The 16,031-nt window shown below is 39.8% G+C and overlaps 1 protein-coding gene across 1 annotated transcript; it reads left to right on the top strand.

Annotated features, from left to right (window-relative positions):
• Positions 1 to 678: 678 nt before the first annotated feature.
• On the top strand, positions 679 to 15,962 carry hnf1ba (HNF1 homeobox Ba). Its single transcript, XM_079354007.1, has 10 exons — positions 679 to 1,103; positions 3,083 to 3,282; positions 3,583 to 3,850; positions 3,938 to 4,161; positions 9,611 to 9,765; positions 11,248 to 11,374; positions 11,480 to 11,662; positions 12,260 to 12,378; positions 12,761 to 12,805; positions 15,091 to 15,962. The coding sequence occupies exons 1-10, from the start codon at positions 721 to 723 to the stop codon at positions 15,109 to 15,111; spliced, it is 1,725 nt and encodes a 574-aa protein (XP_079210133.1). The 5' UTR covers positions 679 to 720; the 3' UTR covers positions 15,112 to 15,962.
• Positions 15,963 to 16,031: the final 69 nt, after the last annotated feature.

Raw genomic sequence — 16,031 nt, 5'->3', positions numbered from 1 at the left:
TTTCTCAAAGGTCCACTAATGTGAGACTATTTTCCAAAAACTAATAGCATTATTTGGCATCATGAAAGGACCCAAACAGCTGAGATAATGAGTGACAACATAGAATTAACGCCTACATGATTATCCATTTAAACGTAGGCTTTAGGGCTTCACCTGCTCAATGGCGTTATATAAAAGTCAAATAAAATGTTGTTTCTGATACTCGTTGAACCAAACTACTTGTTCTTATTAAAATCAACACTAAAACCACTTTGTCGAATCAGATCCTGCGATGTGAATGTGCAGGTCGCCTTTCTTAGTGTCTTTATTGCAAATACAACAGGGTCCAAAGTCCATTAGAGTTTTGCTGATAAGGGGAGCCAATAAAAGCAGCATGCAGCAGTGTAAATACATTTCTCTTTGGGCCTAGAGCGGGCCTTATTCTGCGCATTTACATAAGGCAGCCTGCCCACTCATTATCATGTTTTATATCCCCCTGCCCTCACAGAGCATCATGGCAAAGTAGCTCCATCCTCCCCTTCAACAGGGAAGTGAAGCAGCTTCACGGAGCAGGTGTCAGCACCCGAAAACTCCCAAACACATGAGCAGAGAGGAAGACAGGAACTTTATTTTTTACTTTTTAAGTCATTTATTCCCCCCTTTCCTCCTTTCCCCATCAAGCAGGCATATGTTGTAGCCTTTCTTTTTTTTTTTTTCTTTTCTTTTCTTTTCTTTTTTTTAATGTTTTCTAAAATGGTATCCAAACTGACATCCCTGCAGCAGGAGCTCCTCAGCGCCCTGCTTGACTCAGGAGTAACCAAAGATGTCCTGATCCAGGCCCTGGACGATATGGACCCGAGCCCGCCGGGATTTGGAGTTAAATTGGAGAATCTTCCCCTTTCGCCCGCTACACCGCAGAGCGGAAAAATGAACGTATCGGACGCCACTGACTCCAAACCCGTCTTCCATACGCTCACTAACGGCCACAGCAAGGGCAAACTGTCCGGGGACGAGGGCTCCGAGGATGGGGACGACTACGACACGCCGCCGATACTCAAGGAGCTCCAGTCTCTCAACACAGAGGAGGCCGCCGAGCAGAGGGCGGAAGTGGAGCGCATGTTGGCGTAAGTCGGCTCCCAAAATCTAATTATATTTTATATTTAAGCGTTCAAAATCAGCTTCATGACAAGTTGACAGCTGTAAAAATATTTTTTATTATTAGCATCATCATAGGCAACCTATACACACTGTATTTTTTAAAGTTTTTTCCTATTCAAATTTTAATTTATTTTTATTTCATAAGCTATAAAATGCGGACGTTTACAATCTATAGTCAACCTATACTACTACTTTCCATTCTTTGTTTACTATTTTAAAACTACCCGCCACTGTTCAGTTTTCACATCTATAATCGAAAAGGATTAGGCTACTAATTCTTTACCTCAATTAAAACTATCAGCTGAACTAAGATTTCTTTATTATAAGCCTATCACACCGTCTGGGATAAAAGTCTGGAAAACTAGGCTACATGGGTGAAAGCAAAGAAAACCTTGGTTAAGAATTGTGAAAATAAGATTAACATTATAAGAAAATCTAATAATTGTGGAAAAACAATGTTAAATTAATCTTGTATCTCAAATGAGTAACAGTAGGCTATCGCGTATTTTTATTTCAATAGCCTACGGGTGACAGGAGGCTGACACCGTCATTAAAAGAAACGGACTTTATCGCTCTCATCAATTAACAACTCTATAATCATCTCCGCTCAGACCACTTCATTCACTGTAAAACTAATATTTGAGGCTCTAACAGGACCGGAAGAAAATCAAAACTAACCCACGTGTAGTTAAGTTATTAATTTTATTCTATAAATCATCAACTGAAAGATACACAGTGGCGTGTGATTAGAGTGAATGGAGATCTGGTTATTCATTGTCAAAAGTTATAAACTAACATCTCCCACTTAACCCGCAGACTTAGATGCAGGCCTCCACATTCTCCAAAACAAACAAACGTGTAGAGATTTGCTATAATTACCGATGTCACAGTGTCTCGGCCTCTATTCTCTGACTGCGTGCTCTATACCGACATGTTTTATTGCCAAACTGCTTCAATGATCGACGTCAATTAAATATTGTGAAGAGATAACTTTTAAAGGTAAGATAATACACGTTTTTGATAATGCATTTTTAAATTAGGCCAGAGTCTGCAATGATAAAATGTCATTCATTTTCATAAACGTGAAAAATAGACTACAGCATAACTGATATTTGTCTAACTTTTAGGTTATCTTAATTTTACAAACATTTGTAAGAGCCCTTGAATCATCATTTAAATATTATATACTATATATGCTATAGCAGAAAATGTTATAAATCTTTTTAATGTTTAATGGCAGTTCCATCATATGTAGTCTCATGCAAAGTGTAATATATGTATTTCCATATTTGAAAATAAATTAGAAAATCATCTCTTTACTTGACTGTTGTCTGAATACTTGAAACATGGCTTTTCATTTGTGTTTTATCTGGATTTTTATTGTTCCTTTGTGAAACAGCTGTTTTCAGCTTAAATTCCTGTGTTAAGTTGCTAAATAGTAAGTCCAAGTTTACAGCCTAGAAAAGGGACAACATGATTAACAGGTACTGTAAATGGGACTTATTATATATTAAGAAACAACAACAAAAAACAAGTGGAGCTAAGTGAGCCTACTGGCTACACATTATGAACACATTTTGATGGAAATCAATAAGCAAAAAATGTTCTACAGCATTTCGTCATATATATATATATATATATATATATATATATATATATATATATATACATACGTATATATACGTATATATACACATATACATATATACAGTACATATATATATACATATATACATGTGTGTGTGTGTGTATATATATATATATATATATATATATATATATATATATATACATATACATAACGGCAGCAAAATAAACATTTATTTCAGCTGTAAAATGTGTATAAAGGTTGGTTTTGCACTTTACTACTTTCCTGTTGAAACTGTGCGAAGTCCAGCAGTGAATTGATTAGTGTTTTCTGCTTCTGTGTTTCACCTGAACCCAGAGAGGATCCATGGCGTGCTGCCCGCATGATCAAAGGTTACATGCAACAGCACAACATCCCCCAACGGGAGGTGGTGGACGTCACAGGGCTGAACCAGTCTCACCTCTCCCAGCACCTCAACAAAGGCACGCCCATGAAAACACAGAAGCGAGCGGCCCTCTACACCTGGTATGTCAGGAAACAGCGGGAAATTCTCCGACGTAAGTTAATATTTGAGTTTCTCACTGCTTGGCCCGACCTGTAGTCTGTAGTTGGCAGCAATATGGAACTTTCATTTAGGTTTCGAACATGAATCTTGTTTATTTGGACTTGTCCTCATCATGCTTGATGACATGTTGTTGAATCGACAGCACTGATTGGCCTGTGTTAGATCCTGCTAAGGTTGTCTTATTCAAATAAAAGCCAAAAATATGGATACACAATTCCTTATCAAGTTTCTAGTTCTGATGTCTTTGTGTGTGATAAACATTGTATTGAATGTACTTCTTCTTATTTTGCAGAGTTCAACCAGGCAGTACAAGGTTCTGGCAGCCTAATGACAGAGAAAGGCAATCAGGATCCGGTGTTTTTTTTCCCAGAGTTCAACCATTCCGGTCAGGGCATGGGGCAGCATGGCGAAGAGGTCGGCAGTGAACCTTCCAGTAAGAAAATGAGACGTAACCGTTTCAAATGGGGTCCAGCATCCCAGCAAATCCTGTATCAGGCCTATGAGCGGCAGAAGAACCCAAGCAAGGAGGAGCGGGAGGCTTTGGTGGAAGAGTGCAACAGGTAAAACTTCATCACACATTCCCACCTTCGTTATAAAAATCTTACCCTGACAGTTTAACCCACATTTTCAACTATGATTTTCTGCAGAGCTGAGTGTATTCAGAGAGGCGTCTCACCCTCCAAAGCGCAGGGCCTCGGCTCTAATCTGGTCACAGAAGTTCGAGTCTACAACTGGTTCGCAAACCGGCGTAAAGAGGAAGCTTTCAGGCAGAAGTTAGCCATGGATGCCATCACTGCACCGCCCCACAGCCTCAACCCTCTGCTGTCACACAGCTCGCCACATCATCCTCAGAACAGCGCTTCACCTCCAAGTAAGACCACGTGACTTGCTTTGATATGTATGTATATTTATATATAAGTATCTTGCGCCTTCAATTTCAATACCTGCAGTGCCCAACAACGGCAGGTTGTTTGGTAATTAATTCAGGTGGTGTAAAAATCCTGTCAGAGAGTGTTATAGAAGCCCAGCTGATGTGATCAGAGAGGCAGAGAAAGGAGGGACAAGTGATCAATGAGCGTGAGTGAGTGAGCTGAGCAAATGCCATTGTTATTCTGATCTCTGAAAACACACTGAGAACAATCCACATTGTACCTGCAATCTCCACTCCAAAGTCAGCATGGAGAAGCATGACACAAAGGGCACCGATCCTGTGACAGGCCAGGGTCAGGCCAGGGTCGGGGAGGGGGGACAGACATCCAGATCAGCCTGACGTAACGCTGTCATTTCCACATTTCCCTTCACCCACGGAGGTTGCTAATGACTCCTCTCGGAGAGTTGCCAAAACAAGGAAAAACTGTGCGTTTTAGCTGTGACCATTTCACCCTGACCTGATGTTTGCATTTGGAGTAATTAGTATTGACTGAGTCTACCTGGTATATACGACATAAAAACAAAGCTGATAGGCCTCAGAGAGCATTATCCTCCTCACCATCACTCAACTGCCATAAAACTGATTTGAGAGCCTATTGTTGTTCTCTCGTGTTCGGACACGAGGCGAGCTTTGAAGGGAAAACAAACTGTTTGCCTTGGCCTGCTCTTTTACCTTTGGATAAACTGGTCCCACTTGTGGATGGCCTGTTTGCTTTTTTTGTTGCCCAGAACACCTGACCACGGATTGACCTCAGGTTGCAAAGCCTAAAGGGTCAGTGATAAGGTTGCAGAAGGAAAGGGTCGCTGCTGTCCCCACCCTCCTCAGCTGGCTGCTTACAAGGTGTCCTGCTGGCATCCTGCCGACAGCATCAGCTGTTTTTCAGTGTCAGCCCCCAGCCAGACAATAATATCCCTGCAGGGCGTCTCATTGCGTTGCTAGGGCACGGCCTGTATTATGCATGCTTAATGGACAATTAAAATCCTTTGCTGTTACATCTCCCAGGCCTTTGATAAGGAGCTCCTCTGACTTCTCCTCTCTATAGTCCAGCTCAACAGGAGGCCCTATTGTCTGTGGTGTATTAGAAGACTGCAATGACTGTAACCTGGTTCATTTATCTCTGCTGGGCCTTGAGGAGGACTGAGTTTAAAGCCTCCCCCGTCACCTTTATGGGCTTAAGTATAGTTGCTGAGGCTGGGTGCAGACTTGGAGCAGCAGGAGCTGTCCACTGAGGTATTGGCTCTTTTCTGGCCAGACAGAACTGATGACCCCTTCTTCGCAAATAGAGAAAGAGAGTCACCCCCCCCCCCCTTCCTCCTCCTCATACCGCCGCCGCACCTTCAGTCATACGAGAGAGGGTCACTGTTGGGTCAGATAAAAGAAACTCTTCCTACTTTGGGAGTTTTTATTGATTTTGTTTTGGTCCGTTGGTCAGCCAGTCACAAATGATTGGACAGTCAAATAGTGTGATGTGTAGTTTTTGATTGACTTTTTTTTTTCATTTAAGAAAGGAAACTGATCTCAGACAGATTACAGTGTTTGATGTTAGCATGCAGCTGTGTTTTCCTACACAATATTTACCTACTTTCATTCTCAAGTTATCAATCTCTTTTATTACATTTTACTGAAATCCATAATCTTTACTTTAGTTTGTCTTTTTTTCTATAATGTGCCGTTGAATAGTTACGAAAGGTTAGTGTTTTGCTGTGGTTAAAAGTGACAGATGAGAACTAAAATGTTTTTGTACTTGAGTTTATTCTAGTTTGTATACCTACGTTTGCTGCTCCATTTTAAGGGAAAACTTTTTTGCAAAGCTATGACTTTTTCTGAGAACCGCTGAAAAACCGCTGATGAGGACCTTATGATAATTTTGACCCATTTTGTTTATAAGAAATAACATTTTGTTACAGATTTTCTTCGTAGACCTTAATATATCATAGAGATTTTAGCAGTTTAAGAAATTCTAATTTCTGATTTAAATGTAATACAAAACTGGTTAAAGGCCCAAAAAGATAACCCGCCCACATATTTCACAGAGCACAGAATATAGGACGAATAATCCACATGTATATTACATCATCTCTGATACCTCACTTTTTATATTTTGATGGTTTAGAGGAGATTGACCCTCCTACTTTCACCTTATGTAATTCGACTGCATAGAATATTTTTATTTTGAACACATAAGACATTTTATAACTTCTACTGTTTTGTATTTTTTTCCCCGTTCTTAGAAACTTTATTGAAGTAAAAAGAAAATCAGAATATTTATTTTGTCTGTGTTCAATTTGGCAGCTGCGGCCACCATCAAATTTCTGCTGTCTAAGCAGACCTTCTTCCTTCGCACATTACAAAAATTAGCAGACTCAGAAGTTCCAGATCAGATACAGTGGTAGGAGGGATTATCTGTGGATGGCATCACCCCAGGGCAACTAGGAAACAACACACAAACACACACAGAAAAGATGGCCTAGCTCTGCACTTTCTATAGTTCTGTGTCTCCAAGAGAGCCACAAAGAAGAAACTGGATACGTCCTGCAGAGTCCCAGGAGGTCTGTTATATGCAGTGGTACTACAATGAGCACTGCCTGGGGTTGGAGAGGCATGCTTTGATATTACATGGGTCACACACAGAGCAAGAGCCTTTTAAACCTGTTGAAGATCCCTGCTACCACTCCCCCTCTGAAGTTCTCACCATCCCCCTGCTCTGAAAAAATGGTCACCAGACCAATGTCTTATAGATCTGTAGTTCTTGTAGGTCCCTTTTTGCAGGAGTAATTTTTTTTATTTTTTTTTACAAAAACTTAAAATCCTCTCATATCCAAGTGTAGAAAATGAGTAGAAGCCATATCTCAACTTAATCTCAAATGTAAACATGCTCGATTGCGTTCTCGAAACCCAAAGTTTATATCTTGGAAGTCCTCCTTACTTGCACAGAGGTTCCCTGCAGTTAGAATTACTGCCTGATCCAAAGAAGTTGTCCTGAATAGCATCTTTCCTCCCTTGGACTCTTTAAGAAGTTGATCAGCACCAAGTTAACAGCCTTTTTATGAGACCACTTCTATTGTGAGGCAATGGGGGTCATGAGTCCAATGGAGAGCTTTATTGTTCTGTAGAAGTGTTTACAAGGCATAGTGCAGGGTGGAAGTGTTACTACTATGTCGCAGTAGACAATATGAAGTCTGTGGACTAAGGACAGGGACGTCACAGGATGAAATATGGCGTTGTGCTTTTGCTTGAGTAATTGTGGCATCGGTAGCTGTCGATGAATTGATAATTCAATATTATGGTTAATACTTTTAACTGTAGTGCTGACAGGTAAAAATGATGATACTGTTCTCATAGTTAGCTTAAGTTAGCATACAAAATAGTGTAGCCCTCAAAGAGCAACAACTAGAGACTGGGAAATATAAAACATGAAATCTCAGCACAGTTGAAGTCTTGTTATTAAGGAAACGGTTCCTGTTCTTACTTTCTTTGAGTTACATCACAGCGTTTCCTTGTTTGATGCAAGACTTTTTTTGTGTTCCTTGAAGTTATGGCTATGACACAGTTAGTTTAAATTAGCACAATGACTTTACAGTCAGGTCAGGAGGTAACAGCTAAGCCAGTTTTGTCCAATTAAAAAATAAATTTAAAAGCAATTTGGGAATTTTCTTCCCCTCGCTCAAAAGTTAGATAAATATTATGATACAACATATCTGTAGCCTATAATGCTTAAAGCAGAGGATAGGTAGTGTAGCCTAGCATAAAGCCTGGAAGCAGGGGAATGTTAAAATGGTACGTATCGTAAGCTTAAAATAAAGCCAATTATCTTAACTTATTTCAAATAGGCCTACTGGAAAATGCCAGTCTTGCTCTGTCCAAAAGTTACACAATCAGTATAACCTTATTTGTTTCGCTTTTTAATGTAAATACATGTTATGTCTCTTTGATTATAAATGCTAAATTATCCAACTTTTGGATGAGCTTGGCTAGTTTTATTCCTCTTTATGAAATGCTAATAAAAGGCTTAGCAAGGAGATTGCTAGCTATGACTCCCTGTTTAGTGCACATTATCTTTGCTCATATTGCTAGAATGCAAATAAAAAAATAAAATAAACATCAACCCCCAGAAAATATATTGTTTGTTGATATGAAAAATGTTCACACTTAACAGTTCAATCTATAAAAACATCCTGTTGCAGTTTCTATCAGTGACAAGAAATCTATGCCCTCCTCATTGGTCATGTTCAGTGTCAGTGCCTCTCCCTTTTTTTATCTCAAAAAGGCTCTATATCAATGCTGCTGATACTGTCACGTCTGACCAGCTTCAGCAGTGTGTTCAGGCTGTCACACCTGGGTCAGGGACGGAGGGCGCGCTCTGGGCGAAGATGGGAGATTTCAGAGCAAACAGAGTCTGTCTCTACACTGTCACTGAGCGAGGGGGGCTTTGTGTCTGTGTGAGGCTGAGACCACAGGATAAGAATGTGTTTGACATTGTTTGTAATTGTGTAATGTTTACTTTGTTGGTATCAGAGGGGGCCTGCATCAGCAAACAGGCATTTGATTGTCGGTTGTGGTAAGGTGAAGCATTCCTTTGGGCCTCCAGTGAGAGACAACAAGAAGTCTAGACACAGGATTAAGTGATGGTCCTAAAAGACACATTTAATTTTCATAGCAACTTAACACTAAAGTAATCACTATTTTTAGTAGTGTTTAGGTTTGTTTCATTTAATGCAATTGTTTACTTCTATATGACAGGGGCAGCTGTTATGCGTGTACTTATGTGCTTCAGCTGGGTATGTTAGTTTTTAAAAGTTTAAATGCTTTTAAATGGCTATAATTTTGTGTAAAAAATATAAATAAAAATTTCACCAGGGCAAAAAAAAACAAAAACGCGTCTCAAGAAAGTTAAAAATATAAAAAAGAATACTGTTTTAAACCATTTTATTGTTTATATGTATGGCTGCTTTGTTAGCTGTGCTGTTGCCTGTCTTGACACTTTTTTATTGAGATTTTTGATCCGAGTGAGGTTCCCTAAAGGTTAAATAAAAATGAAAGGACCAGGGTACTTCTCCAAAGACTGGCTAAAACTTAACACTGATAAAATGTGAATGACAAGTGCACTAATCAGAGGCTGTGAGTTCTGCTGTAGTGAGTGCGTGTACACATTGCATGGCCTTGGCTGAGCTGGACAGATAGCGGCACCAGCAGCGGGAACGGGTCGGTGTATTTGTTTGTTCTTGTTCTCTGTCGTCTGAGTCAAAGAGCAAGTGAGCTGGTTGGGTGGAGTAATTGGGGTGTAGCTTAGTGCAGAATGAGGTCAACCCTGCTATCTCTCTGCCCTACATAACTGCTAGCATCTGTGAGCAGAACAAATGAAACTAATTCATTTGTTTCTCTCCCTTAGTGAGATACAGCCAAGGCCCCGGTGAGGTCACCTCCTCGACGACCATCAGTCACCACAGCAGCAACTCCATGCAGAGCAGCCAGTCGGTGCTCCAGCAGGTGTCTCCAGGAGGATTGGACCACAGCCACAGTCTGCTGTCACCTGACGCCAAGATGGTGAGTGAACACACCTGGGCCCTCACAGCTTCAGATAAGATAACACCTTGCCTGAGTTTAGCATAAATGTAAAAACACAAGTTCCTGAACCTCTGCTCGCCCATGGACCCAATGGCAGCAGCCAACAATTAGCACATTGTGCTGCTGGGTTTAGAAAGTGGGTTGGCGGTGGCAGGCTATGACAGCTTCACCAGAAAGCACCAAGCGAGTTCATCGCTCAGCCAATAAACCTGACAAAGAAACATTCTGCTGGTATTGATTAAATGCCTCACAGAAAGAGACACAGATGGAGCGCCGCTTTTTCAGCCAGAAATGACGCCAATATTTGATTATACTCCACGTTCTTTTTTAGTCTACTTCAGAGTTTCTCCTCTCTGCCCTAGTCCAATATTTGATCAGTAACAAGAAACCTGTGTATGGTCCTGAAGCTTTTCTCATGAAGCAACACTATTTTATACATGAGGTTTGATTTACTGGCAAAACTAAACATAACTCTATAATAAAATTAAAATGCCATATAAACAGGTCAGTAATTCTATCCTATTCTATTCTATCCAGTTTTTCATTACTTTGATAATTATTTGTTTTTTATGAAAGCCACATATTTGTTTCCTTTTAGTGCTTTTAAAAGAGGACACCAGTATTAAGTACTAAATTCTGCCTGTGCAGTTCAAAAATAACCACAAAACCTCATTATATAGTGATAGCATTTTTGTTTAGATACATTAACAACAGACATAATGTATTTAAAAGAAATCAGTTAGTTCCAACAGTAGATTATTCCAGATGCTCTTGCATGGTGAATATGTCTATGTATACAGATTAAAAAGCACTTATCCTATTCAGGGTCAGATAAATATGAAGTCATGCAACTGAAATATTCAAAGCTGCGGACTTACTTCCCTGTCGGATCAGGGTACTTCTCCGTTTTGGAGGGTTATGTTACGTACAATGACCACACTGTAGCAGAGCAGAAGGTCTTATCTGCAGGTGTTTGTCCGTCCGTCCGCTCTCTCTTCTATGTGGAGTCGGCTGTAGTCAAATAGACTCAGCACAACAGAGTGGGAGGCCCCAGATAAACTATTGTGCATGGAGTGTTGCTGTTTTTTAAAGTGATTTTACAAAAATGCACCGAAGCATTCGAAAAGAGAACATGCAGACACACATGCTCCACAAACTAATGCAAAGTCTTTTTTTGCTGCTAACAGTTTTAGTTTTTTCCTTCCTCATATGGTCTCTTATCAGTTTTTGCTTGTGTGTTCTTTACGAGTGGAGTTACACAAGTATAATGTTATACAAAGAATCTGAACTAAGTAAATATTTATCTCTGCTTTTTCTTTTGCAGCATGACTACACCTGTCACACTTTGAAATACAATGATATGTTTTTACATAACAGAAACTCAAGCTCAGATTCTGTGTTTGAGTGTTTTAGGCAGTAATGACACATTTGACATATATTTTTCTTCTTTGTTTCATCTAGATTTCAGGTTCCGGTGGAGGACTTCCTCCAGTTAGCACGCTGACAAACATCCACAGTTCCCATCACAGCCATCAGCAGACACAGAACCTCATCATGCCTCTGTCTGGAGTCATGGCCATAGCACAGAGTGAGTTCTGCTCAGTTCCTCCACAAGACCAACAGTGAAAAGAAGTAAAAGTCTTGGCATTTATGCATCATATGGTCAATGGTTTGACAGCGTTTTTCTTAACAGGTTTAAACACATCACAGTCTCAGACGGTACCAGTCATTAACAGCGTGGCGGGCAGCCTTGCAGCGCTGCAGCCGGTGCAGTTTTCACAGCAGCTCCACAGCCCCCACCAGCAGAGCCTGATGCAGCAGTCCCCCAGCCACATGAGCCAGCAGCCCTTCATGGCTACTGTCACACACTCGCACAGTCAGTTACTCTCAGTTTTACTTTTGTTTGTGAACCCTTACAAAATATGGGTTTACTGTGTCGTCACAAATTTGATATGTAACATGAACAGTCTATGAGAAAAATACATGTAATGTTTTAATGGTTAAAATGTTGATGTATTTAACTTTGGTCTGCTGTACAAGAAAGCCTGCTTAGACTTGAAATTGTATATGTTTGTTTTTTCATTTGCAAAAGTTGTTATTGCCTAACTTTCTAAATCCCTCTTTTGAATAGCCAAATAGCACCACTTAAAAAAAGGGGTTAGACAACTTAAAACTGTTGATGCCTGAAAACGTCCATCCAAGCCCTCTATTATCCGTCAAAGGAGGAGGTCTGAAAACTACACTCACCAATAGCAGATTTAGATTAGGCTCGGTCTCACTTTGCTCAGTCCTTTGGCATCATTAGAAATGAAGCTCACCAGTCACATTGATCAGTACAAAAAGCATGTTGTCTTTTTTCCAGGCAAAGAAATGTAGTGTTTTACTTTTTTTGCAGCATTTGCAACTCATAGTGTTTTCTAAGAAATGAATGTACAAGCTGAAACCTAACCGTCTTTCTCTTCTTCCTCTGCAGTGTATCCACACAAGCAAGAGCCCCCGCAATATTCCCACCCATCGCGTTTCCCCTCAGCCATGGTGGTCACAGACGCAAACAGCCTCAGCACCCTCAGCTCAATGTCCTCAAGCAAGACAGTGAGTGTTTAGCCAACATTTTGACACAGTTTGATGCATGTTCTCGCATTTGTCTGCTTGCCACTGTGGGTTTAAATAAAAAAAGAAAAGAAAAAAACGACCTGTAATCAGTAAAGGGGTACTTGCACAAGAATTAGCAGTACATTTAGGGAGTTCATGTTGGATTGTGCACGATCACTTAAATCAAATCTCTCTATAACACATAGCTCAGCTCGTTGTTATCTATCAATTCACAAAAATCACCCTCACCCTGCTCTTCTAAAACAACAACACACATTTGAGGCACAAACTGACAACAGGAAATAGATGACCGATACTATGACCGGGAGAAGTGTGTGTATAGTGTGTGTAATCATTGTGTGTTTAATTCCTGTCACATTAGGACGCTCCTGTAAACAAGATGGTGCAACTCGGGGGTCTCTCCTGGGTAAATACATTTTCATCAGTTCAGTCAAGTAACAAAATGAGTACAAAATCACCATAAGACAAAAATCTGAGTAAAGTTCTCTTATGTTTGAGAGCTTCTGTTTTGGGCTGCAGCAGCTGTTTGAAATGCTTTTATTTGGCTCTAAACTAACAAACGAGGCAGATATTTGGATTGTTTACTCCTCAAAATCTCTATTTCCTCTTAAACTGCCAACTAATCCATCACCCGATCCTTCAGCCTGAACGCCTGTTGATTAATGTTGCCTTCTTGCACCGTCCCCCTTACCTCTGCTACGAGGAAATGAGCCTCGCTGTTAATCAGAGTTCTCAAACCACGTGTCCTCCATGCTATAAGATCAATCCAGTGAGGCTGGAGATGAGATAGGCGGGGAGGGACAAACTAATTACACCTCTTCCTCTTTCCTACGTCTCCCTGCTCACAGTGATCGCTCTAGCCTGAAATGTTGTCCACTGTGCTTTCACACGCTCAATTTCCCACGCTGAGGCAAAATGCTCACACTGCTCTGCCGCTTCTGACAGACTCATGGGTTGATGGGATGAAAGCTCAGGGTAGAGAGTGTCTTAATGAAAAATGAGGAGAAAAAAAAATCTCAGAGGCTTTAGAAAAGGCACATTTTGGTCAATCGGCAAAAAGCTGATAGATTTTTGGAAGAACAATTAAGGTTTTTTTTTCACTTAAATGCAAAGTGTTAAAAGACACTTTACAATTAAATGTTTTAGATATTAGAAAATCTAAATCTAATCCATCATCCAGAAAAGTTTGGTTTAGTGAAATGTTATTAAAGTGAACCAGGTTTTCTTCAAATGATTACCAAACATGTTAAACAAACTGTCACAGCGTTAACACACAACATTATCCCAACAGAGTGAGTAATACAAAAGCTTCCAGGTATAAAGAAACACATTTTTTTAATTATGCTAACTTTCTCAAGTAATTTGTCAATACTACTTAATGAGTTTTTAAAGTGTCATACAAACAACTGATATTTGATTCAGCATCAATAAAACAGTCTGAAAAATGACTGTGATGGATGTAGACTAAAGATGATTATGAGTTATTTTTTATAGATGAATTAAGTCACTTTTTATTTAAAAAAATCCATTGAAGCATCAAAGGTTCTTCCATTTTGCCTGAACAACAGTCTAAAACCTCAAAAAGTATGATCTACCACGACGTAAGACTGAAAATAAGAGAGCAAATGTTTGCTTTTAAGAGCTTACATTTTGAGCTATGATTGATAGATCAATAACTCTGCACAGTCATTTTAAAGAATACTTTCTTTAGGGTTCAAAATGAAGTAGCATACAATAAAATTACCTGTTGAACCTGAGTAGATGTATTAAAGGTTTCTTCACAACATTAGCATCATCAGCGTGTTACAGACTCTGATTTCTGGAGCAGGTTCTTTTTCTTATCAGGACTTTATTTGGATGGGACAGCCTTGTTCTCGGGACTTGAGCAGTGTGTTCAGGCTTTATTACACTCAATGTTTACAGAGAAACCCTCCATTATACCTGAGTCTGATCCTAACTCACCTCAGCTCACAGGCCTGCGTCTAATGACTCAGGACTTAGCTCGGGTCAGCTTTATCAGGTGAAACTGTTTGTTGGCTGCAGGGTCACACCGGGGTCAACTGCCTCCACCCAAAGAGACGCAGGAGAAAAATTAATTCCACAAACAAATCAAAAAACAAAAGAAAAAAGAAAAAAAAAAGAAGTAAAGACAGAGAGCTTTTCAAAGGGGAACAAGCTTCAAGTAGTCAGAGGAAGAGGGAGGAGGAATGTATTTGGTCAGGTGTGTCACCTGAAGGTGTTTACCAGTGGTGAAGAAAGTATACAGAGCCATTAGGGCAGGTGGCAATGCTTAAAACTAAAGGTGATGAATTAAAATCAGACACACACAAAAACAACAGAAACAGAAAGCAAGCAGAAAGTAGTGTAACCTATAATAATTACATGGATTACGATTTGCAAAATACAGCGTTTTTCCATCATAAGCAGCAGCTATAGATTTTAATTAAAAACATTAATTGGAGTACAAGTTTAAAACAGCAACATAAAAAAACTCGATAAAGAACCTCAAAATGGACTTTAGGAGAATATTTGCTGTACGAAGAAACGTTCAACCTCCAGTTTGTACTGTACATTACATTTTGTAATAATGTACATTGTACTGTGTTGTCTTACTTGTCAGATTGTGTATATATAGTTTCATGTATCCCAAAACCTTCTCTGTCTAAAATGTTTCTCTTCCTCTCCTTTCAGTGTCCTCTTCAAGCCTGGTGAGAGCAAGCGCCTGACTTCCCCGGTGCCGGGCAACCTGAGCACATTTTTCCACCCTCTTGCTGCTGTTACCATGACAACTCTTAATAACGAGCAGAGGCACAAGGTCGATGAGGAGTCAGTCAACAAAACTAACGGGAGGAAAGACCACGTTGGGCCGGGTGGTAAAAATGAGAACATGAGGAAGTAGAAAGAAAAAAAAAAACTTGACTCACCGCACCTGAAAGTGAGGAAACTGGAGCCTGCCTCTGTGTCACACAAATGATCAACAAGGATGTATGATTTTAACACAATCTTTGAAAACAGTATTCAGTTTTTTGTTTTTTTTTACAACCATTTTCAATAAAGAGACATTACAAAAGGAACAAAACCATGAACCTCCAAAAACCTCATGAACTCAGAGGCTCTGGGAAACTGACAATTTGATTTCAAGTGGAAATATGAAGACTCGTTAAATCTAACAGAGACACTAATCAGCCTCTGTGAAGGCTGAAAGACTTAATAAGTTCCTGGATGTCATCATTAACGGCAATACATGAATCCCCTTGCCAGGAGCAGAACTATCTGACAATCACCTGTTTTGATCTGATGCATTGGCTTTAAAGGAGTCTTCCATGTTATTCTTTCACTCTCAGTTTACTGTGCCAGCATTGGTGCAGATTTTCTATGTGTATACTGTGATTGAAAAGACTTTGACAATCGTGAAAGGATCATGCAATGGGTCTGTTTGTGTATGCAATGTGTATTTTTTTTTTACTAGATTCTGCACACTTGAGACTGGAAAAGAATATGCACTATCTATAAAATGGAGTTTCTGTTGTGAAAAGCTGCCTGTAACAGCAGAAAAACGCAAATTGTTGTGTTTATTTGTGACAAATATGCCAAAGAATAAGAGTGTAGCTGAATGTAGGATTTATTTATCG

This window comes from Symphodus melops, assembly GCF_947650265.1.
Source record: "Symphodus melops genome assembly, chromosome: 10".
NCBI lineage: Eukaryota > Metazoa > Chordata > Actinopteri > Labriformes > Labridae > Symphodus > Symphodus melops.
Note: the sequence above shows the minus strand (reverse complement) of the source record. Positions and strands in the feature narration are given on the sequence as shown.